Source organism: Diadema antillarum, unplaced genomic scaffold (assembly GCF_040938485.1).
Source record: "Diadema antillarum isolate AM-2024a unplaced genomic scaffold, OU_Dant_1.0 seq00000768_RagTag, whole genome shotgun sequence".
Lineage (NCBI taxonomy): Eukaryota > Metazoa > Echinodermata > Echinoidea > Diadematoida > Diadematidae > Diadema > Diadema antillarum.
Genome location: NW_027271658.1, coordinates 3,488,379 through 3,512,343, shown reverse-complemented (window position 1 = coordinate 3,512,343; position 23,965 = coordinate 3,488,379). Strand labels below are relative to the sequence as shown.

General features: G+C 37.9%; 1 protein-coding gene across 1 annotated transcript in view; it reads left to right on the top strand.

The window, feature by feature from the left end:
- Positions 1-23,965, top strand: part of LOC139738819 (2-oxoisovalerate dehydrogenase subunit beta, mitochondrial-like) — an 89,384-nt gene that overhangs the window by 2,349 nt on the left and 63,070 nt on the right. Inside the window, exons 2-9 of the mRNA XM_071649455.1 lie at positions 5,552-5,629; positions 7,260-7,328; positions 7,654-7,787; positions 8,217-8,372; positions 10,720-10,828; positions 14,192-14,254; positions 19,185-19,330; positions 23,077-23,163. Of these exons, the coding sequence (XP_071505556.1) occupies positions 5,552-5,629; positions 7,260-7,328; positions 7,654-7,787; positions 8,217-8,372; positions 10,720-10,828; positions 14,192-14,254; positions 19,185-19,330; positions 23,077-23,163 (842 nt within the window). The remainder of the gene's footprint in view (positions 1-5,551; positions 5,630-7,259; positions 7,329-7,653; positions 7,788-8,216; positions 8,373-10,719; positions 10,829-14,191; positions 14,255-19,184; positions 19,331-23,076; positions 23,164-23,965) is intronic.

The window sequence follows — 23,965 nt, the reverse complement described above, 5'->3', positions numbered from 1 at the left end:
ATCAACTTTCCCCAGTTTAAACGACTTTCGAAAGCCCTTTCCATAGCCCTTTCCATAGCCCTTTCGAAAGCCCCTTCCATAGCCCTTTCGAAAGCCCTGTCTACTCCCTGTACTATTAATGTGCCGCTTGTTTTCGTCGGCTGCGTTTATCAACTTTCGATAGCCCTTTCTATAGCCCTTTCCATAGCCCTTTCGAGAGCCCTTTCCAAAGCCCTGACTGCCTGTACTATTAATGTGCCGCTTGTTTTCTAAGACGGGACGGCGAAAAGCAATTACCATCATAAAGACATATCTTCCTTTGAGAGTGACGAGTCATGATACAATGCCACATGAATCAATTGTCTTCCTATCTGTGAGGCAGCTCCAGTTTAGCACATACTTCAAATATTTCTGAGTGGCGGCATGAGACATGGGATCAAAGGGAATGAGACTGTTGTTACTCTATTTCTCGAACCTTGTTAGTGAGAGATACACCTCCTTGTTCCAAGCATATACGTGCATTACACACAGCTGTATGTATACACCTGTGTACACGTACTCGTGTGCACTTCACGTGGCGCGCGTCTTTTCAGAAACTGGAAACGCATGGTTGCGTAACCGCAGTAGGGCGACCTAAAGGGCTTTCAAAACAGCTTTGCGTTTATCAACTTCGAAAGGCTTTTACAAACATGTTTCTGATAACCTGTTTAGGAAACCTGTCTGGATCGTCACAAATTTCGGGCTTTCGAAAAGGCTTTCCTAAAGGGCTTTCAAAACAGCTTTGCGTTTATCAACTCGTGAAAATTCCTTGAAAGCTGTGTGGATAACCTGTTTCTGCCGAGAAAGGAGAGTTGATAAACGCACCCTTTCGTAAAAGGCTTTCCTGAAGGGCTTTCAAAACAGCTTTGCGTTTATCAACTCGTAAAAATTCCTTGAAAGCTGTTTGGATAACCTGTTTCTGCCGAGAAAAGGAGTTGATAAACGCACCCTATGTGACTGTTGGTGACTGTTGCATGCATGCTTGCACGTGGCTGGGAGAGTGCGGCAAAAACGCTAGGAATGCACCACCAGCACGTACGGTGGGCTGCAAATTCTTGGGGCAAAATTAGACTTCATTGTTCAGCCCGTCTAGTATTTATATATTCATAATAATTCTAATTCTTCATGAAATCACGATAAAAATACTTCAAATATTCATAATACATTTAAGAAGCGTAATATGAAATATTTTGACCTTTTTTTGAAATCCAAAGAAAAAAAATGTTTTGAATAAAAAATTAATAATAAATAATAGTTCCTGACTCAAGTCTAAACTTCGGGCATCTTCTTGCAGTTACCCGCAGTTCCCCATGGATACGACACATAAATAATCAGCTGTTTGCTGAGTCATTCCTACCCTACTGCCTCTGTTCAAATTGAGAGCGATTGTGATTTTATCGGTGGCATTTATAGTTTCATGACCTAATCCAATAAAACTAGACAAATTTAAACATCAAATGTTGTGACAGTTTTTGTCAGAATTTCCTATCAATATCACTTGTTGCCACGATAGTTTTCAGATTTCACTAGCTTCATTATCGAAGCTGTTCTGAGGCTGTTGGACATTTGAAAGAACTGCTCTGTAAGAAATCACCTTTTATTTATTATTTATTTCCACACACAAGAATTTCGATGACTTACATAATCTTTTAAAACTATTCTAATGTCATAATATTTCATGATGGTATGTGTTCTGTCTTTACATGGCAAGATGGGATTTTTTTTTTCTTCCATCCAGGGTCAAAGAAGGAAGTGACAGGAAGGAAACCAACACGATAGGGAGGAAATGAAAAGGATAGAATGAAACACCTGCTCAGCGGGCTCTTTTTTATTGATTTTTACAATGGTGAATGCAGTACATCAGAATTTAAGTAAATTTAAAGTTCTAAATAATTTATCATTTGAAAAATGAGCAAAGAAATGGGATATAATCGATTTCTAAATGAAAACTAAATTAGCATCGCCATTTAGATCTAATATTTACTAAAGAATAGCCCTGATGCAACATTATTGTCAAGCTTTTGGATGAGTTTCTTTAGAGAAACGAATTTTTGGAGCACTAACCCAAGTGAACAACCAAAAGGTTTTTAAAAAATGATGAAATGCAGGTCTCTAGGTCTAGACCACTCCTGTGCATGAGCGAGCAACAGCCCCCGTGGACAGTGTCACTCTCGTCCTTGGCCTAGGCTAGGCTACTCGTGTCGTTCTCGCCATCATCAATGATCAACGTCATGGTCACACGAAATAAATTGCATCATCAAAAGGGTTCGTATATCATCACCAGAATCATTATGATCATCATCACTATCATCTCAACCACAGCAAAACCCTAAATATCATTCCCACCATAGTCACTCCCAGCTCACAAAAACACATCAGCAAACGTACAGACATTGCAGACTTTGTAGTTAACTACGTTAGACTTTAGATCAATGTTAGTTGTACACAAAATGAAACGGAGGTGGAAAACTAGTAATGAATACACGGAGATCATCAACGATGGCATTTTACCATAGAAAAAATACACTGAACATCTTGCACCGCAAAAAAAAAAAAAAAAAAAAAAAAAAATTGAGGTAAAAAACTACGTTGAGGAAAACTAGGGTGAAAACTCGCTGCTTGGAAGACGAACGATGAAGACACTGTACGGTAAAAATGCACACGGAAACAAACGAGTGGGTACCATGAATGTTCTCGCACACACGTAGATAATCTACATCGTGTTCAATCAAAAAAACTCAAACACTGGAACAAAAACTCACCTCTAAATTGTTGCAAACGAGATAATCACTTCAAAAAACGGGGAAAAAACGCTTGTGGTAGTACGATTGTACTCTGAGAATAACAGAGATAAGATGATACGAAAGCAAAAGAGAGAAAAAGAGAGAGAAATGGACAGGAAACCTGCAGAAGTTATTCCACACTCACTGGCACTATTTTGCACAATTCGACACACACTTTGTACGCACACTGGTAATCAGATATCGTCATGGACCCCCTTGAGGAGATCGATATCACGATATCACGCGTAAGTGAATAGCTAAAAGCCAATCACAGACACAGAATCAGACCGAGTGACTTATTATGAAAAATAAATCGTAAGGCTGTTGAATATTCATTCATTAGCACAGTAGCAAATAACAGAGGCCGTCTCCTGAAAACTACCCCGTGTACAAAAATGAATGGCAAAAAAGTGTGTCAGAAAGAGTGTGTCAGATGAAGTGGGTCAGGAAATGGCGTAACCCCTCGATCGCGCATATATTCGCGCGCCGAGATGCCGAGTCATGAAAATCTCACTCATTAAATTTTTTTGAACTTGGCATTTCTGCATGTTGCTCAAAACTGAGTGTTACTTGTTCTGGGGCCCGTTTCATAAAACTTGTCGTCAGTGACAATTTGTCATGCTCATAGCTGTGACAAGCTACTGAAATCCTTGCATCTGATTAGCTGAGAGCAAATTTGTCATAGAAATGTGGCAGTTGTCACTGATGACGAATTTTATGAAATGGGCCCTGGAGTCTTGATGTTCATAAGCTGCTACTCAAGTGAATTTACAATGGCAGTGTACACTGCACTGCCTGCGTAATCTGAAACTGAAGTTAGCCATAGTATGTCCTCAGATGATGGACATGACATTATTTACTGACATATCACTTATCACAATGCTGCACACACCACTGGCACTGGCACTGGTCTGACGGTCCCTGACCAGTAAAAATCACTAGCAGAACAGTAACTTTTTCAGGAATTTACCTGTGAAAAAAATAGATAAACTGGGTATGGTTGGGTGTCTAATACATTGACACCCTAATGTTTTTCTAATAATGGAACCTTGAAATAAACCACAATTTGCCTGAAATTTTACTCACATGTTTCTGAATTCACAAGTGCCCATTAAAAATGTGATTTTCGGTATACACTAATACATTGTAGGCCCTACCCCTTTCATATTAACATCCTCGGATGTCATGCCAGAGTCTGGGATGAACACAGTGTGACTGCCCTCCCAAATCCTTGTGTAAACACGAGGTACAGCCCGTGGTACTCTTTTCGTACTGATCTCGAACATGGCACAAACTCGGCACACGTTCCCATAGTAACGCGCTCGAGACATGGTCCCGTGGTTACTTGCGGCCAGCTTCCCACACCTTTTTTCATAACAGGCCTTTAACGATCACCCCGACACTGTACAGGCGTGCTATTAAACCTAGAAACATTGAACTGCACATTACTTGAATATGAGACCATTCTGAAGCAAATAATTTTCACACAACAATAGATATATAATGTACTCTTAAATGAATCCCACAAGGATTGGAACAATCATCCCCCTAGTATTCCAACTGATTCCCACTGATCAGTTACTAGCCATCCCCTTTATGATGCAGATAATCAGGTGGCGAAGGTGATGATGGGATCAAAGAAAGACCTTTGTTTCAAGTCCATGTGTGTACTTTAATAGCAGTAGGTCCACGCTTTAACTGCCAAGCCTTTTCATCAGCACTCAGTAGTCCATCCAAACTTGGCCTACAATGTACTTGTAAAGTTTGCAAACCCGCTTAAGCATAACAATGTGGTTCAGTCAAGTAGAGAGGCCATTGTGACACAAAGGGATAGGGGTTCTAATCTGTATTCATTGTTGACAATTACTAGTAGTTTCCAGAATTCTGTTCCAAAGGCATACAAAGGCAAGTTCTCCAGAGTGTTGCCTGTTGACCAAATACTTTTAATAGCTACACTTTTCTTCTTTTAGCAAAATATGCTGATAACAGTTCACCAAACTTTAAAAAGTGGTTGTGATGCAAACAAAGAATAGATAATTAGAATCGCTTATCAAAGTAATGAAGTCCATTTATGCAGTGATCATAGTGTTTGTGTATCAATTATATCAAAATTATGTGTTATCGGCTTTTACCTCCCTGTAGAATTATTGTGTTCATAAAATCAGAAGTATCAAGTATGTGAGTGATATACAATGTAACTCAGAATATGACGGCATTATCTATCACAGTACTGTCTAGTTTTGTTAAAATATGGTCAGTTGTATTCTCTTGCATCATTTCTTGGTTTATGGCTGCAGATTTTTATGGGGGTGATGCTTGGTCTTTGTCCATAAGATATGGGGAAATTCCAACTTACATACATGGTAAATGAAACCTAAATGACATCACTTTATAGCACTTTTCTTTTCATCTGAGTATTCCTGTGATTCATTACTGCTATACGTGTGAGTCATTTCTACGCAGTATGTGATTTGAATGCATTTTTCACCTAAGAAGTGAAAATGTAAGGGGCAGAGTGTACAGTGAGGTACCCCTTTAACAGAGAAACTGCTCATTTATACTGACACTTTGTTTATCTATGGTACATAGAGTTCAGACTCATGCTACATGCCTTATTTCTCTAATCTATTTTAACACAAGGAGTTTTTTTTTTTTTTTTTTAAAGTCCCAATACCTTGGAATTAGGGACTGATACAATAGGCTACCTTTTTTTTCTCATTGTGTTAACTGTCTTTGCAATATTCTTGCAGGTGAGACGGCCAAGATGAATCTGTTTCAGTCGCTGAACAATGCAATGGACATTGCCCTGGCAACAGACCCCACAGCAGGTGAAATGATAAAATCCTTTGATTCATTTAATATCCACTAAACCATGCTCAGTTGGAGACCTCTCCAAGCAATAGCCTTTTGCACTTTCAGCAAGGATTCTGAGCTGCCAAGTGGTATACATAAGCACTGTTGCGATCTACCCTAATCTGTAATCTCAGCAAAGTCGCACAGGAATCTTTAAGAATTAAAATGAAAATACTTCCCAGGCTTCCATGTAAAAAAACAAAAAATCAAACCAAAAAAACAAAAGCAAAAACCAATATATATATATGTATGTAATTCAGTATGATGCATATTTGACTTTTGCCTTCTATGGTAGAGATATTTCAAAGCACTCTTCTGTACAGCAGCATACCAACTGTAGTTGCACAATCTGTTCTTATCATATAAATGAAAGAGTACTAGCAAGATGGGCAAAGACTTTGTTTTTGCAATATGGCAGCTCCACTGCTGATTGACATCCTCTGCATGATAGGCAGAGACATTTAAAAATGTCCTGCCATCTCTGCAGTGTGACAACATTTGTGTAATCTTTCTTTAGGTTGTCGTTCTGTATAATGAAACATCACTTGATACAGTAAATTTAATATAGAGGGCAGTGAGTTGGCTCAGTGGGTAGCGTGTCTGTTTCATGATCACGAGGCCCGGGTTTCAACCTTAGTCTGGACTGAGCAATGTTGTGTGTAATCATACCGTCCCCTCTAGCAAGAGGCAAAACACTCTGTCCCTCGGATAGGACATAAAATGGAGGTCCCGTGTGTGAGAGAGTAACAATTCATGCACGTTAAAGATCCCGCTTCATTCATTCATTGCAAAGAGCAGGGTGTTTAACCCGGTGAAGTGGTCCCACCTCGCATCCAACTGGACCCCATGGAAGACCAGCTTAGCATAGCTGAATATGGGCTATCCAGCCATCTTCTCAGATGGAAATGAACAAACAAACAAACAAACAAATAAACAAACAGCCATATATTGCTGGGCCCTGCATGCACCCAGTCACAACTTAAGCTTGTACATGCATGATATACCTACTCAGAAATGCCAACTTTTACTTCTTCTTTCTTTCTTTTTTGCGGTATGTTGCACTGCATTTTCCAATCAATACTATAGCTTTCATAGAAAACTTTTTTTCCCAAAACAGCTTTACTACACATGTCTATTGCATGACATTTCAAAATTTACAAGTTTTTTCCACCAAACATATCCCCCTTCAGATCTCAGAATACTGCCATGGTAGTTACAAGGTCGGCATCACTGCTCAGTGTATTATCATGCATGTGACCTGTGTTTTTCTATCATCAAAACAGTGGACCCAATTATGATTCAGAGGCAATAAGCTTTGAAGTGCACGAACAGATGTAAGCAGAAAGCAGATTTTACACACTTGATAAATTTTGTAAAGGCCATTAATTATTTTGTGCTTTTCTCTTCGCAGAAATCATACATCCATACAAGATAAATTATATGGGTTTTTTCCCCCTATTTTTTAAACAAAGACAGATTCACTATCCAAAACTTTTCCTTAGCCCGGTGATCCCCTCTAAAATTTCATTGTGTTCATTATTGTTTTCCAGTGTACGCCTTGAACAATCAAGTATTTCATCTTTGCTCTCTGTTGCTTTCCCTTAGTCATATTTGGTGAAGATGTTGCATTTGGAGGCGTATTCCGGTGTACAATGGAACTTGCAGATAAATATGGTAAGTAGACTTTTTCCCAAAATGAAGTGGGCAAAGCAAAATTCTACCATCCATGATTCAGCTTAACATTTATATCAAAACCTTTTCACATCTGAGATTCATTTCCATATAACCCCAGTGGTGTGTATTAGGCTCTGTACTTCTGTGACATAACGTCTGCCTTCTGTCACAAGCTAAAGGGTTGAGGACCATTATTTTGAATTTGTAATATATGGGGTAAAAGTGATTTAGTAGTACATCTTTGTCATGTCCTGTAGGCCAGTTCTCAGGGACTTCAGCCTGGCATAATTTCTCTCTTACTGAACATTATATCTCTTTTGATCAGGTAAAGACCGAGTGTTCAACACACCGCTATGTGAACAGGGTATAGTGGGTTTTGGCATCGGGATGGCTGCTGTCGGGGCAACGGCCATAGCAGAAATCCAGTTTGCAGACTACATCTATCCAGCATTTGACCAGGTAAGCAATTATTGATGTATTCCTGTCTTTTTGCAAAAACTGCTAGCCCATCAAGAACATATATGATAGATCACTGTGGTGTGGTATCTTATGCTGGAGGCAAGTCATAACCAACCATGTAGTTTTTGTTTTCTACAATTTTTTTAAAGAAAATGATGATTGGATATGAAAATTGTTGGTGCAGTCAATGCTTGCAGTGCAGCTGTTTGCAACTTTTTGCTAGATGAGTTGAGCAGGGAAAAGGCAAATAATCTCACACTTTTAACCAAATCAACAACAGAAAAAGTAGAAAAAGATAATTCCTTCTTTCTTCGTACCATGCAAAAAAAATGTAAACCAGACAAAGCTCAAGTTATTGAATATGAAATAGGATGACTAGAATGATTTTATCTGTCTCAAATTAATCGCTGTCTTATATCTCCTTGTAAGATTGTCAATGAAGCAGCTAAGTATCGCTACCGCTCGGGCAACATGTTTGACGCCGGTGGTCTGACCATCAGAACTCCCTGGGGAGCAGTGGGTCATGGCGCCCTCTATCATTCACAGAGCCCAGAGGCTTTCTTTGCACACATCCCTGGAATCAAGGTAAGTTATTAAAGTCAATGTGAGGTAGAACAGAAAATATTGTGTTACCCTCCATGCAAATATTGTGGCCCCCGGGCAGGGATTGTCCATTTGATTAGTCCAAGGTTTGGTGTGTCAGCTGCATCATATTTGTTTATAATTTCTATGTTAAAGGGGTCAAATGTCACTACATACGCGTATGAGTATGCATATGATATATATGCACGCCTGTACAGGCAGCTCCCATTATAACAAAGTCCTTGGGACCAGCAATTTTCTCTTGTTACATATCAAATATTGTTAAAGGCCTAACTGAAGGGAATTTTGCACCATAAACATTAGTGATAATAAGTTTTGGACCTGAATTTTTACTTTGTTGTTAAAGTTACAACTTGGTTGGTAGTAATAGGAGTGCCCTGGATATGGTAGGCCACATTCATCAATTTCTATTATTTTAAAAAAAGAAAAGGAAGAAGAAGGAAAAGCCAATCAGGCTTTGACCTAGCTGTGCATTGCTCACAGTTTGCCAACCCCACAGATTACAGAACTTAGATGTAAGCATGAGTAGGGAAATCCATTTGGGGGATCATGAAGCTCATGCCTTTCATTGTTACTTTATGAGAGTGAAGTTTATACTCTGCTTATCTGCAGTATCAATGTGAATGTGAACATTTTAGTTCTCAACTCTTTCATTTCCAGCTGCCACAGTGGTAATTTAGTAAACCTGTTGACAAAATACTCATGAATGTTTAAACTGAGCACACAGTATGTGACTAAAGTCCACTTAGTATTAATTCTTAAAGTAGATTTGTGACAATGGGAACCCACAACATAAAGCTTTCGCTCAATTTCCTTTAACTGTATTAATGTCTGTCAAAATACTTATGAACTTGAAGTTTTGTCAGACTTGAAAATTTAAACTTACTATCAATAGGTCGCTTTGTCCCTTCTGTGGCATTTGTATTGAGGGGTTATCTGTAACATAGACCGATTGTTGGAAGAGGAAATGTCATTACCATATGTCATAGTAAATGGGAATGTCTATAGTGTTACATATGCTTCATTGCAAGTTATGTAGATGTAATCTGTTTGTTTGTTGTTGTTTTTTGTCATTCACAATAGGCTTTTCCTGAAGATGTATTTCCTTCCTTAACTTCTAGATGATTTTTAGACTTTTGCATGTGAACATACTATGTAAAGTTGATTGTATTGGGTACAGAATTTTAGAATCTGTAGTGATTGGGAATGAGAAGTAAGAATGTTTTCAAAATTCGCAACATATTAAAATGAATGAGGATGATGACACGGCAGCTTCACATAAGAATGCATTATCGGATGCTCAAGGAAGCAGAATGATGCTAAAAGAAGGAAGCATACATTCTACACAGGTACATTGATGCATTGCTGGAAAATGTGAGCCTCCTCTATCATCATCCTTGTTCCGTGTAATATGTTTGGGTTTTTTAGAGTATTGGCTAATCTGCTTGAGGACAGCAATAAATTCCACAAATCAATACCTAGCACTATTGATTTATGTACCCTAGTAGTACATGATGTGAATTTATATAGATTGTCTGGAATGTCCCTTTAAGTAGTGTCTCTTTAATGAATGTGAACAGGATCACCTGTGTGCAGGAAGTCATACAAACTGTAATCATTACTTTATCATTGTCGTAGCCTGTTTGAATAGGGATATACAATGTGTGTTCAGTAAGGCCTGCCTATGATTACTTTGATCTGGCAAGAGGCCAGTTGACTGACTGATATCAGATTGTCTACATTTATCAGATGTGGGTGTTTGGGGCCCTGTTGTGTCATCTTGCTCAATGATTATTATCAAGTGCTTCAAATTGCAACAATGATATATTTATATTTAACAGATCTGCTCAATCCAGAAGATAAAATCTAAGTGGTTCAGTGAAAGTATGACAATTGAAGTCTCACCTAGTCTAACAGTTAACCAGCCCACCCAGGTGTAGCAGGCTGTGTGTGTCAATCCATCAAGAAGGCCATGGTGACACAGAAGGGATAAGGGGATTAGGGGGATTAGCTTATATGTGCCAGTGGAGGCTAAGAAAGCACTTCAGCATGACATTGTGTACCTACATTTATTAGTGAACAAAGCACAGTACGGACTGATAAGTATTGGCCTTGTCTTCCTCCATGATCATCTACATTTTTAACCCATCTTCGTCTTGCTTTCTTCTCCTTCCTCCTCCTCCTCTTCTTCTGCTTTCTCTTCTTCCACTTTGTTTGTCTTTCTCTTCTCTTGGCACTATACTATGGTTAGTTCTTGGCAGAATCCTCGACACAAAGTTTTGATATCATGGCTGTGATATTTTCACCGTTTCATATGGTCATGTTTTAGGTGGTTGTACCAAGGAGTCCAATACAGGCAAAGGGTCTTCTTCTTTCATGTATAAGAGATCGCAACCCATGTGTTTTCTTCGAGCCCAAAGTCTTATATCGGGCTGCAGGTGAGTGTCATACAGAGCTTTATCAGAGATGTACATTGTATAGTACTGACAAATTGTATGTGACCATGCATTAAAGAAAAAGTCAAGAAAGAAAAAAACCTGCACGGTTAAAAAGAAAATAATGAGAGAAAATGAAATAAACCGTATTAGTTAGTATGCCAGTATGGTTGAAAATAGAATGCATTTAAACTGCCCATTTAAAGTTATTAAAAAAGAATAATATTTCATGATATCTCAAATGGTGTTTAAGCCAACCCCAGTTATTACAATTCCGACCTCACAAAAAATATTGTGCAACATAAAGTGAGAAGAATACCATTCTCCTTTCTATTTTGAAAACCTACCGAAACTCTCCGAACACGCATGATATTTGTGACATCACTGAATTCAATCAGCAAGCAAAAGCAGACTACATCCTATAGATAATGCTTAGGTTCAACAGTGTAGCTGTTGTCCTTGGTGAACATTTTATTGGTACTTAAACAAGATAAATGCCTTACCAATGCAAAGTGAATCTAATGCTTCTCCATGTCATTTGAACGATCTGTTTTAAAAACATCAAGAGTAGCGACAATCTTTCAAATAGAAGTTAAATTCCATGTCTCTCAGGCTCTCGCCCACCCTGAACACTTCGACAAAAGTCATTGTCAGCATTTACTTGGCCTTGCTACTGTGTGAGTTATGCAATCAGCTGTTTAATTGTGCCCAATGGTTTGCTGTTCTTTCTCGTTCAGCATTGTTGAATCGGCTTTTCCAACTCAAAAACGCAATGGCCCTTGCCTTCTAAAATCTTAGATATGCTCTCCCAATGATAGTTCCTAAAGCCCAGTCACATATACACGGCAGATCACGCTGGATCTGATCCGGAGTGATCTGGAGAGAGATTCGTGTAGATGCCTTGGGCATCTTCGGAGTCCCTGGCGGTCCGTCTAGGTCCATGGATGTCCGGGAGGCCAACATGTTGGCAGTTTTTGGAGGTCAAAAATATCCATCGTCATCCATGGACTGCCGTGTTGATAGAGCAATCCGGGATTGTCCGTGTGGCTACCATGTAGTTGCCGTGAACATCCGTGTGGCTGCCTGTAATGATGGTGCTGTGCGTATCCGCGGCAGTCTGTGACAATTCACATCAGAGCAAAGGGTGGTTCTTCAACCAGTCAGCCTTGTCAGCTTCCTGCTCATCAGTCAGCACCAAAGTCGTCTGTGGTTTCTTCTCTGTCATGATGGGTGCTGTGGTCTTAGTATACAAAGCATGAGACAAAGCAGGAGAACTACTTCTCAATCTGGATCTCTCAGGTTCAGGTTCTGGCTCCTCAACAACAGGTAGTTTTCTTTGCTTTGGCAGACCAACTGTTACAGAGACTTTCCTCTTCTTTGGAGGCATGTTGAAGCTCAAGAACTTGTCTTGGACATCCAATGCATATATAAATGAAATATATGATTAAAATAAACAAAATTATATGAAATTTTTGATAATTCACTCAGGAAGCCACAGCGATGTTGAAGTGACGAGAATGAGAAGAGGCTTGATGAAAATCCAAAATCAGCTTGTTTTTGATGGTAGACTTTTGTGTGCCGGCGTGGTATGTGTAAGATGTCCATGTAAGTGCTGTGTAGATGCTTTGTAGATGCTGTGCTGGGCCAGTCTCATCCATGTAGCTGCCGTGTTGATACCATGTGTACCATCATCAAAGCTCGTTGATGCTCTATCCCGGGCAAAACTATCCCAGAACTCCCCGGATCATCGCCAGCATGATCCGGGGATCTCTGTGTAGATCCATGAGAATCCTTGTCTATATGTGACTGGGACTTAAGCTGGGCACTAGTACAGTAGCGTTCTGTGCCACCTTTTCTTTTGAAGAATATCACAGTTAGCGTAATTCGAAGTACCTCTTCTTCAATAGCAATTAATGTACTTGTGATTTTTTGTTTAAGCTGTGACACGCCTTTTGCTGTCATTAAATTGATCCATTTTATGACGTCAGTATTACAAGCCTTTGCAAAATTTTCCCGAATTCGTCCGAAGTGCTTGCATCACCGCAGATATCATATAAATTTTCTCTTTGCTCTTGTTGCATTCCCCATTATTGAATCAGCAAAAGTCTTACAATTTGTGCTTTCTAGCATAAACACAACATACAATGCATTTGTGCCAAATGGTAATTTTCTTTGAATGTTTATTGTAAGGTCAACTCTTCTGATTTGGTGGTTGACGTTTTTTTCCTAACAAAGTTTCATGTTTTCTCTCTAAAGCTTCAAGCTTGGAAGTTTAGATATGTGAAATTGAATATATTTGTTTATATTTTTTAACAGTTCCCATTTTTTTCCAATTTCAACAATGCTCTCTGTTTTCTGTTCATGAAGTTTATGAAAATGTGTGATGAAATCACAAAATCACTCAGCAAAAAAAAATGTTAATAAGAGGACCAAGTTTAAGATTAATCTGTTAGTCTGCTCAAAGGGGTTGTCATAGAGTGGCCTGTACCCTGTTTTGTTTCACACATAGTAAATAATGGCTTAGTTCACTTGAGTACACCATGAACTTCAAAACCTCATTCTTCAAAAGTATCATTACTACATTTTCTTTTTCTACCATTTTAGATTTTATGAGTAGGAAATGCCCAATTTTTCTTACCTTTGAGATGATTTGAAAGCTTCCGTTATTATGACTTGACCTTCACTGAAATATGTATCTGATGACTATGATAGGCTTTGTGTGACAAGTTCATGTACATATTTTCCAGCAGTGGAGTGTTTATCAAATTATGCTCATTGTTAGCACTCATTACGTAGCGAAATGAGCACATTACTCAGAGATATCTTTTTTAGGCACAGATCATGCAAATGTAGAATCCATTATTACACTCAATGTAACCTGTATAAAGCCAATGTATTGCATTATCTGTAGGGTAGCAAATAAAAACCTAATACCTTTTAATAAGTTAGTAACATTAGACATTAATATTTAGTTATTCCCTGCTGATACCCAGAATGTTTTAGTGGGTGTATTAAAGATTGACTGATATCATGAATTTATGCAAGTGTTTTTCTCTGGTCGAAGAAGACATGGAAAACCTGCAATGAATTTAAAAATAAACTTACTGAGGATTATTTTTTTTTCCAAAATAAAGACAGATATTGATCGTTGATATGAGGAGAAGTGTCACAAGTAATGTTTTACTTCAAGTTATTAATAACCGAACATACCCAAATACCTCCCGCAGATCTACACTTTGGCAACTTTGCTTCCTGTTAGCCATATTAAGTCTACCATCGTAGACTTTCCCTGATGCTTTTCTCCTTTTCTCAACACGGAACTGAATGACATATATATCCTTGTCTTCCTGCTTTACATCCTTCTAGTGGAACAAGTGCCAGTGAAGGACTACATGCTGCCTCTTTCCAAGGGTGAAGTCTTACAGGAAGGTAAGATATCTGAAATTCCCAGGTTTCTGGGGTAAAAACACACGAAACAATGCAAAAACAAAAAACAATAACAACCCAAAATATGATAGCTATATAACAAGGACACCAAGCTGATGACAAAAATGAGTTTGTTTTTTTAGTGTGAGTTACAATAATTCCTGTCAACTTCGGCAGTAACAGAGAGAGAGACCTGTAGCTGATTTCATGCCACTGTGCTGGCCTGATGACACAGTTGATACTGCAGTTGTCGTGATTATGTTACAATTGTTTGTTTGTTCAATTCCATCTGAGACGATGGCTGGATATCTCATATTCAGCTACACTAAGCTGGTCTTCCATGGGGTCCAGTTGGATGTGAGGCGGGACTACTTCACGGGGTTAAACACCCTGCTCTTTGCGATGAATGAATGAAGCGGGATCTTTTACATGCATGTGTTGTGACTCTCTCATACACGGGACCTCCATTTTATGTCCTATCCGAGGGACGAAGTGTCTTGCCTCTTGCTAGAGGGGACAGTATGATTACACACAACATTGCTCAGTCCAGACTCGGGTTCAAACCCCGGTCCTTAGGATTGTGAGGCAGACGCGCTACCGACTGAGCCAACTCACCACCCTGCATGATTCTAAACTGCTTCAATTAATGAGACCCAGTAGGCCTAGATGAGAAGTATACTATCACATCATAGACAAAAACGTAATACAATGTTGGAATAGTCATTCTCTGAAAGTTCTACTTCTCAGTCTACATAGTTAATTGGTAGAGATCTCAAACAGGACATTAATTCAAATCTAAAAGTGAATACTTTTTGGGGTAAATAGGCCAGCACTCTACTTGGGATCTTGCAAAATCCCTGTTTTAGAGAATTACTAATTTGTCAATAATGAAGTCAAGTGGCTAGTGGAATATTCAGTGGTTGTGTAGGTAGAAAATGAGAGAGAATTACAGAAATAACCTGCAGGCATTTTGAGATAATGTTTCAGATACAAAATGTTGACACTAGGAGATTATTAAGGGGGGCATTTGAAGGTTGCCCAGAGAAATAGTAAGCTGTAAGGTGCTATCTCCTGCAATACCCAGCTCTTTTCTGGTAAGCTGTGTGATGTGTGTGAGTGGAAAACAAATGTAAATGCTCTTTTTCACACAAGTTTTATTCTCAAGTTTGATACATCAACATTTCTTGCACACATGCTGAATGATTCTTAAAAATCCAAGCATGCAGGTTGCGTCATTTGATAAAGCTGGAAAATAAAAATCATCAAATTGTAAAGAAATGTGCAAAAAAAGATTTAGAAGTTATACAGCGTAAGTTGGATATTAAGGTTTATAAAAATGATGAAAGCTTTGATCAGAAGAAAATTCCTCTGCTTTTTTTTGTTTTGCTTTTTTATGCCTCCGCCACGAAGTGGTGTCGGAGGCATTATTTTTCTTATTTTTTTTTCAAATTGGGACGCGGCATTAATGAGGGTGCAGCCTTATTGCCAGCAATGTATACATCAACAAGTATACTTACAATGTAGATACTGACTGAATTACATATTTGTGTACCACATCAATATTCTGTATTAATGCACAAGGACAAATCAAACAATATCTCCTTTGCAAAAAATGTCTACTCCTCAAGTACCTTTGACACACCAAGATTGTTACATCTTCATGTGAAACACAAAAATTGCATTATGATATATTGTTTCTCAGCTTGAAATGAATCAAACAATAGCTTCTTTGTGTGAGGTAAACATTTGTACTTCTCAAGAATGTTTGAACGTTCATATCGTTGCACTTTGATGCACAACACAAAAATTCCATCTTGCCTTAGCTTGAATATGCACAATAACAAATCTAACAAAGCCTGCTGTGTAAACATTTCTACTCATCAAATTTATTCACACAAAGGAGAATGGAAAAAATGGAAACAAACTGTAGCATTCTGATGTGAATAGCTGTGTTTCATTTCAGTGTCTGTTTGTATTTGTACAATTTCTTTTATTTCTTTTTTTTATTGTCTTTTACTCAGAAACAACAGAAACACTTACCTATTACATGTATCTGTTAGAAATAGTATATAATCTTTGCACATGAGCTCTGGTTATTTCCCCTGCTTCAGATTCAAATTTGCAATATCAGTAATTAATCATAGCCTTGGGAGTGATTATTTGAATATGGATTATTTCACAGCTTCATTCTGGATTTTAATTTCAGATATTTATTATTCCAATAACTGATCACACTTTCACAAGTGCTCCTGACAGTTCTGACAGTTGACCAATGTTAATCCCGTGGATTTGTGTCTAGAGAATGCAGCAGAATACATGTATTTGCTGCCGATTGATTGCCAGAAATGTAGAACTCCCAGTCGATAGTTCACATTGACACAATCAAACACTTGCCTGGATACTGTTATTTATGTGCTGAAGGAAGTGCCATTGAAACAGCTGATTAACAGGTGGTGCTGTTCCCAGGGTTTGTGGTATCGGTATTCAGATTATGACATAATAAAAAATATGCAGCATATGTCGTGTATCGATCTGCAGACAGCGTCTTTTTTCATTTTTACTTATCGTTGCTCCAAGATTTTCTTTCATAACCAGTTTTGGGCATGGACAAGAATTTGTGCTGCCAATATTTCTGTTGATTAGGTTTTTTTTATAATTACATATAATGATAATGTATTATGTCTAATACTGTGAAAAGTTTTGTTTTTTTTTTCAATATGCTCCATGTGCTCTGAAACCCTCGGTGCCAAGATTGATTTCATGGACACTAGTGTAGATAGCAAGCAAGAGCGCACATAGAGTTCAGTGGCTCGGACTGGTCTGTTTTTTCTCCCCTCACAAAAACTGTTCTGAGAAAGATTGTAGTGTGCAATACTATCTGCATCCAGTGAGATCTATAGGCAGATCAAACCCTGGGTAAGGTACAGCTTGAAGTACCATTGACAGCAGATTAGTACATGAAACAATACCTAACTGTAGACCCTCTAGAGCTAGCCAGGTCTCTCAATCACTGCTGAGTGCTCTCACTCTTCTTCACTAAAAGACAAAGAAGCTGTAGGTTTGTGGCCTTGTATCTCTTTTAGTAGCTTGACTTTGCAATGTACCGTAGAAAAAACGCCCTCTACATGTGTAACAAGAGGCATTTGTGCCTACTGTCACACTTTGCAAGTAAGCTATTATTCCAGGAGTCAAACCTGGTGACTGTAGGACAGCAAAATTTTCAGCAAAAGTGAAACGCATACTCTGGAGTGCAATGTAGAGAAATGGTTTTCAGGGAGATATACCAAACTAATCACAGTAAATAGCATTTTCTTCAGAAATGTTATGTTATTGACACTTCTTCTATTCATTCAAAATACCAATGTAAAAAAGAAAAGAAAATAAGTGCATATATATTTATTCAAGGGCTGTTTTATTTCAGTGTTCTTTCATATTTAAAACAGTGTGGAGTTCTTTCAAAGATATTTATGTTATTACTTTCAACCAACTGTAAAGCAAGAAATATTCACAGCATGAAATTTTCATGAATTTATTCGAAGTCAACATCCTTTCTCACTGTCATCCAATTTATACATTGTTGTATAGACGAGAACTTTTGCATGCATTTTAATTTGCGAATTTTGGCTCTTCCAAAATGTGAGAAATTAATATGCACACAAAATTGTCTGCTTTAACAGTGTACATGAGATATGATTTTCAGATTTACTACCTAAAAATGACCATAACAGGTCAAAGTTGAACACTTGTTTCACCATGGTCAAAGCATATTTGTAACTGTAGCTGTAATGATTTACATGGATGTCCATTGTACAAAGTATTCATGTAGTTGATGGGAGCTATTCTCTCTTGTAATGACTTTTTGCATTTACAAATGACAGGCTGCAATTTATTGAATTCATATTACTTTGACAAGAGGCATGAATATTGATTTGTTCAGGACTCTCTGTGTTTGATCATGCACTGGGAGTGTTGTTATGTATTTGCTGCTTGTATTTACTCTGATCAATATTGTAGTCCACCACCCTGGTGTGGCAAATTATGTTGATTTGGAGAAAGATGGAGAGTGAGAAGGAGGAAATTGACATTACAAAGTTTAATTTGCCTTTGTAGTACAAAGTGCACACTGTGATTTCTAGCTTGAATTGCAATTTGTCGAACAATGCTCCAAAAATTAAGTAATGAAGTTGTTTTTGTTTTCTGAGGCATGAATATCAGTCAAGTGTGTTTGCTTTCATATTGTAGAATTCTTGTGTTTGAAGGTTGTATTCTTTTGTCTTTGTGCAGCACGTATGAGCTCGATGAGAAATTATACAAAAATGAATAGAATTATAAGCTGTCTGTCATGTGCATGATTGTGCGTGTGAGAAAGAGGTTACGGAGTTGATTCCCTTTGAAATGAGTGACATCTATTGTTGATATTTTGCAAATCTCACAGTCATCATCTCCATGTACTCATGCTTTCTTTTCTATTTTATGTGCTTTCCCCACCATATAAATCTACCAGCAAGTATTCATCATGCCTCGTCAGTGAGCCAAATTGTGTAATATTTTGAAAGCCTTTACGTTGCTGGGGCGACAAGACCTTGTATCTACAAAGTGTCAAATGTTCAGCAGAGCAAAAAACATGGCAGTCAAAGCACTGCATCAAATGGGAGAGCCTTTCCTTGGACATGCCATGGTGACTTTATTTTTGGGGTAAGACAGCTAGGATGTGCACAGGAATTCATTTACAATTATTGTAACTTATTATCTGACCATTAATGCAAAAAAATCATTTTCACCAAAATTTCAGGTACAAGGTCTTGTTGCCCCATCGACACAGTAACTTCACTCACAAAGGTAGACACACATTATGTATCCCCACATTAGAAACATCAGGAAAAAGACTTGATAAATCATTTACCTTTGTTTCACCTGGTGTCACACTCTGCAGGCAGTGATCTGACACTGGTAGGGTGGGGCACACAGGTCCACGTGCTACGAGAGGTGGCCCAGCTAGCCCAGGAGAAGTTGGGAGTCAGCTGTGAGCTTATCGACCTTGTAACCATTCTACCTTGGGATAGGGACACTGTGTGTAAGGTAAGAATCAAATGGGACTAGTACACCACTGTACTGTACATCACACCATTCACTCATCTTTGAAGGAGGTTTCACTCTAGCAAATTGTTTTCCTTTCTAGATTAACTCCTTAAGGACAAGTCCCGAGCATACTCGGGCATATGTCTATGGGAAATGCTTGTTGTAGCAAAATCAGCCCGTCCTCAGTGGCACTCCACAATGTCTGTGTGTATAATGATCATTAAAAAAACCTCAAATAAATAAAAGTAATATCAAACAGATGGATGGCAAGTTTCATCAAAATCAGACAAGAAGTGAGAGCTTTATGGCATCGTTGAGTTTTACATGTTTTATATGTTTACATGCAGCAGTAATGTCAGCCATAATCATATGTATTATGCAAATAAGACAGCTAGATTATGTCTTTACCTGTCATTAGTTTAAACATGTAAAGAGTAAAGAACACTTTTTTCCCAATATTGCAGCAACAGTAACAGATTTCTGGTTTACAAAGTCATTGCTAATATCAAAACTCAAGATTATGTATATTTATATATGATATAGATAGATGAATAGATGTATAGATAGATAGATAGATAAATAGATGGGTAGATAGAGAGATGGATAGATTTCTGTACTGTACGAGCTGAAATTTTCGTGTACAGATGTTTTCGCGAATTGCTACTTGGAGGACATTTTCGCATGTTGTTAATTTCGCAATTGCGAGGGTCTAGCAGAACTTAGTTATTCGGGCGTTGTTATTTTCGCGTGTTTTTATTTTCGCGGTTCAAAGGCGATTCGCGAAATTCGCGAAAATAAAACCACCGCGAAAATTTCAGCTCATACAGTATATTCCTTGAATTCATGTCAATATGAAATATATGGAAATATGTGAGCTGAGGGTACTTGTGAGGTCATGACATCATTGCCAGGTCTGATATGCATAGTTTCCCATTTTGCACCACGTCTGATTTGCAGATATAATGATGACAGATATTATCGTTCTAAAAAGGTGATATCTGAATTTCCCAGCTTTTCCTATTTTAGATCCTATTCTAAAGAATCTTGTACCACTCCATTTCTTTTGATTTCTTTTCTCACTCCATTTACCAGAGTCAACCTGAACATTGAGTGAATTTCTACTTTAAAGGGAGGGTATAGGTTTGGTTGAGATGGTGATTCAGGTTTTTAACTCTTGACTGAATAATTACAAGACCACTTGTGAAATATGAACTAAGAGCTTACAAATCTAAGAGGAATTCCAAGTTTATTTGATGAGATTTGGTTTTGAAATGGCTGAGATATCCAAAGGCAAAGTAACAAAAAAAGCAATTCTAATAAAGGTGGGTCCCACCTTTTATTAGGATTGCTTTGTTTTGGATATCTTAGCCTTTTCAAAACAAATTTTCTTAAAATAAACTTTAATTTCCTAAAAATTATATGCTCTTTCATATTTTAAAAGAGGTTTGTCATCTCACCAAAAAAAAGAAAAAAGTTGGGAACCTAAAGCCTGACATCTCTCAAAAAAACTATACCATTCCTATAAGAGACCTGTCTTATATATGGCACATAAATGGAGTCCTGCCTTATCTTGCTGTAGTCTGTCTGATTGTCTTACCAATTTAGTGGATGTATACATCACTGTGAGGCCAGAAGCCAGCTGAGATTAAAGAAACTAAGCCATGCATGGTGGGAGATCATGGGCTATTCAGACTTATTGATAAGAAATATGTCTCATGCAGTTAATATGTAATCTTGTCTCGATGCTGAAAATGAGCATTGCAGCCATACACTGCTGATATTCTCCTTTTTTGTGTTTGTGTGATTTCTGTTGAGACAACAATACCTTCGTATTTACATCAAATATGTACAGTATATGTTTTCTTCTTTATGACCATATAAAGTAGTGTGCATTTATCTCTTAGTTGTTTGTTCACTTTGTGGCAGCAGGAATAAGTGTCATTTTTTTATTCCGTGTCAAATATTTGCATGAGATAAGTACTAGCTCTACTAACATCATATTCAGCACATGGATGATTTTAACCATTAATGTAAGAATGTTTGGTTGCTATTATATATTTTTTCTTTAGTAGTTCATTGTCTTCTTTTGTTTTCGGTTTAGGTGTTTGTGTTTAACTGTTTCCTGGTACTCTGACTGAAGTGCAAATGCACCGATAGAGAGTGTTACAACTGCAGAAAGAATTAATGGGTGACAAATTAAACAGAGTAATGCCTCTGTCAGAAAAAGAAAAAAAAAACACCCTTGTGAAGTGCATTTGAGTAGACTGGTAATGATATCTCAAGCTCTTAGAATGAGAAAGCCAAGTAGATTGCTGATGGAGAAAAAACAAAATATGACAGCCATAATGGCATCGAAGCAATCTTGTTGATTTGAAGACATTAAAGGACAAGTTCACCTTCATATACATGTTGATTGAGTGAAGGCAACAATATTAGCAAAACACATCAGTGAAAGTTTGGGGAAAGTCCGACAATCCGTTCAAAAGTTATGAATTTTTAAAGTATCTGTGCAATCACTGCTGGAGGAGAAGACTACTACAGTGTATGATGTCACATGCGTACAACAATATAAGGAAAATAAAAGAGAATTTCACAAAACTTGACTTTTTGAATAAAGTGCACATATCTTCGATGTGTTACTGACTTAATGCTAGGAGTAATATTATTTCCCCTGACATCTGAAAGAGAGTAGTCAAGTGTTCTTATATGAGAAAAGTGAGAATACCTTGAATGTTCTTTATACTTTCTTTATATAGTTGTACTCATATGACATCACAAGCTATAGTAGTCTTCTCATCCAGACGTGACTGAGTAAAAACTTGAAAAATTCACAACTTTTGAACAGATTGTCCAATATTCCTCAAACTCTCATTGATGTATTCTACTATTAAATATTGCTGCATTCACTCAACCCACATGTCTATGAAGGTGAACTTGTCCTTTAATCGTTTTACTACTGACAGGAGCGGTAGAGTGTAAAGGTAGTCACAATCGTAATGCTGTCATTATTATTATTGTTGATAGGAGTACTGGGCCCCATTGCATAAAACTGTGGTAACTTGAAATTAATGGTAACTCTGAAATCTTTCAAATTGGTAACTACCATAGCAACACTATTTCATAGCCAATCAAAGTTAGGAAATCAGTGATGGTCACCATTGATTGCAGAATTACCATAAATTTTAAAGATACAATTATGGGACCTGATGGCAAGAAGCAGTAGTATAGTAGTAGTAGTAGTAGTAGTAGTAGTAGTAGTAGTAGTAGTAGTAGTAGTAGTAGTAGTTGTAGTAGTAGTAGTAGTAGTGAAAGTAATGTAATATGATTTTTTTTTCATTTTCAAGTAGTTTATAAAGCATGCTGAATAAAGTATTAGTTGCATAATTGCTGAAGCAATCATAGATGTATACTTGAAGTTGTAGAAGTATTGGTAGATGTAGCAAGTAAAGAGGGGTGGATTTGGATTGAATGACCAATAATGTGAACATTATTCATAGCAAAATTCGTTTATTGACTGTCATGATAACAATACTGTTTTGTTTGACCAGGGAGGTCTCTTCCCACCTCCCTGGTTTGACTTAGCTAATACCATGTGAGCATATTTGTGTGATATATGACCAATGATATCTTTGTAATCAGAAAACTTTTTTTGTGTGTTATTTTTGAATATTTCACATATCTTTCAAAATGGTTGATTGGCAAGAAGAATATCATGCTGGTTTCCATTTGTTACTGTAATTTTCCAGTCTGTACTGAAGACGGGCCGATTGCTGGTAGCACATGAAGCACCTATTACTGGGGGCTTTGCATCAGAGATCAGTTCTACTGTCCAGGTAAGCCACATCTCATGGGTAGCTTGAAGATACATCTCATTCTCAAGGTGCAATTCTACTGTTTTGGGTCATCTTTCAGATAGTGTGAAAGCAAACAAACAGAGTCAATTGTATGGGCATCTTCTTGTCAAGTGTTGTGGTCAGTGTCAATGGTATGCTTAGCAACAGCTGAACGACTTTAAATGGTGAAAGCCCATTAACCTTGCTCTGTTGTGTTTGTCTGGTAAGTGATTGACTGGGACCACTACTCTTGGGCAAGGAAAGTTAATGATGGGATCTGGATCAGGGAGACTAAATCCTACTTTGAAAAGGGACCCTGGATACACACAATGTCACCTCTCTGTGCTCCAGTAATCCTAAAGCATCTCCAGACAGGTAGTAAAAGGTGTGAAGGAATATATGACAATGAGAAAGTCCACAGTAGTGGACAAAAGCTGGCCAGTCAGATGTAAAGGTTGGGTAAAGTATGGAACAGTAACGAAGGTCTTTCTTTGATCCCATCGTCACCGCCGCCATCTGATTATGTGCATCTTAATATTAAGAACATTCAGGTGCTTGGATAATGGCGATTGTGCAATCATGCATCATCACTGACAAAAGAACCGTTTCCCCCATTGCAGTCTTATTTTGCTGAGGTGCCTTTTCAGACTCAACTGCCTCTGAATAAACACCGATGAAAAGGAGCAGCAAACCCCAAAACATGACAGTTTTCCTGTCACAAAATTGAAAATTACTGAAGTGGGCACTTGTGGACAAGCATGTAACGTGGCCTATAACCGGGGGGCCAAAAGCTAAAAACAGA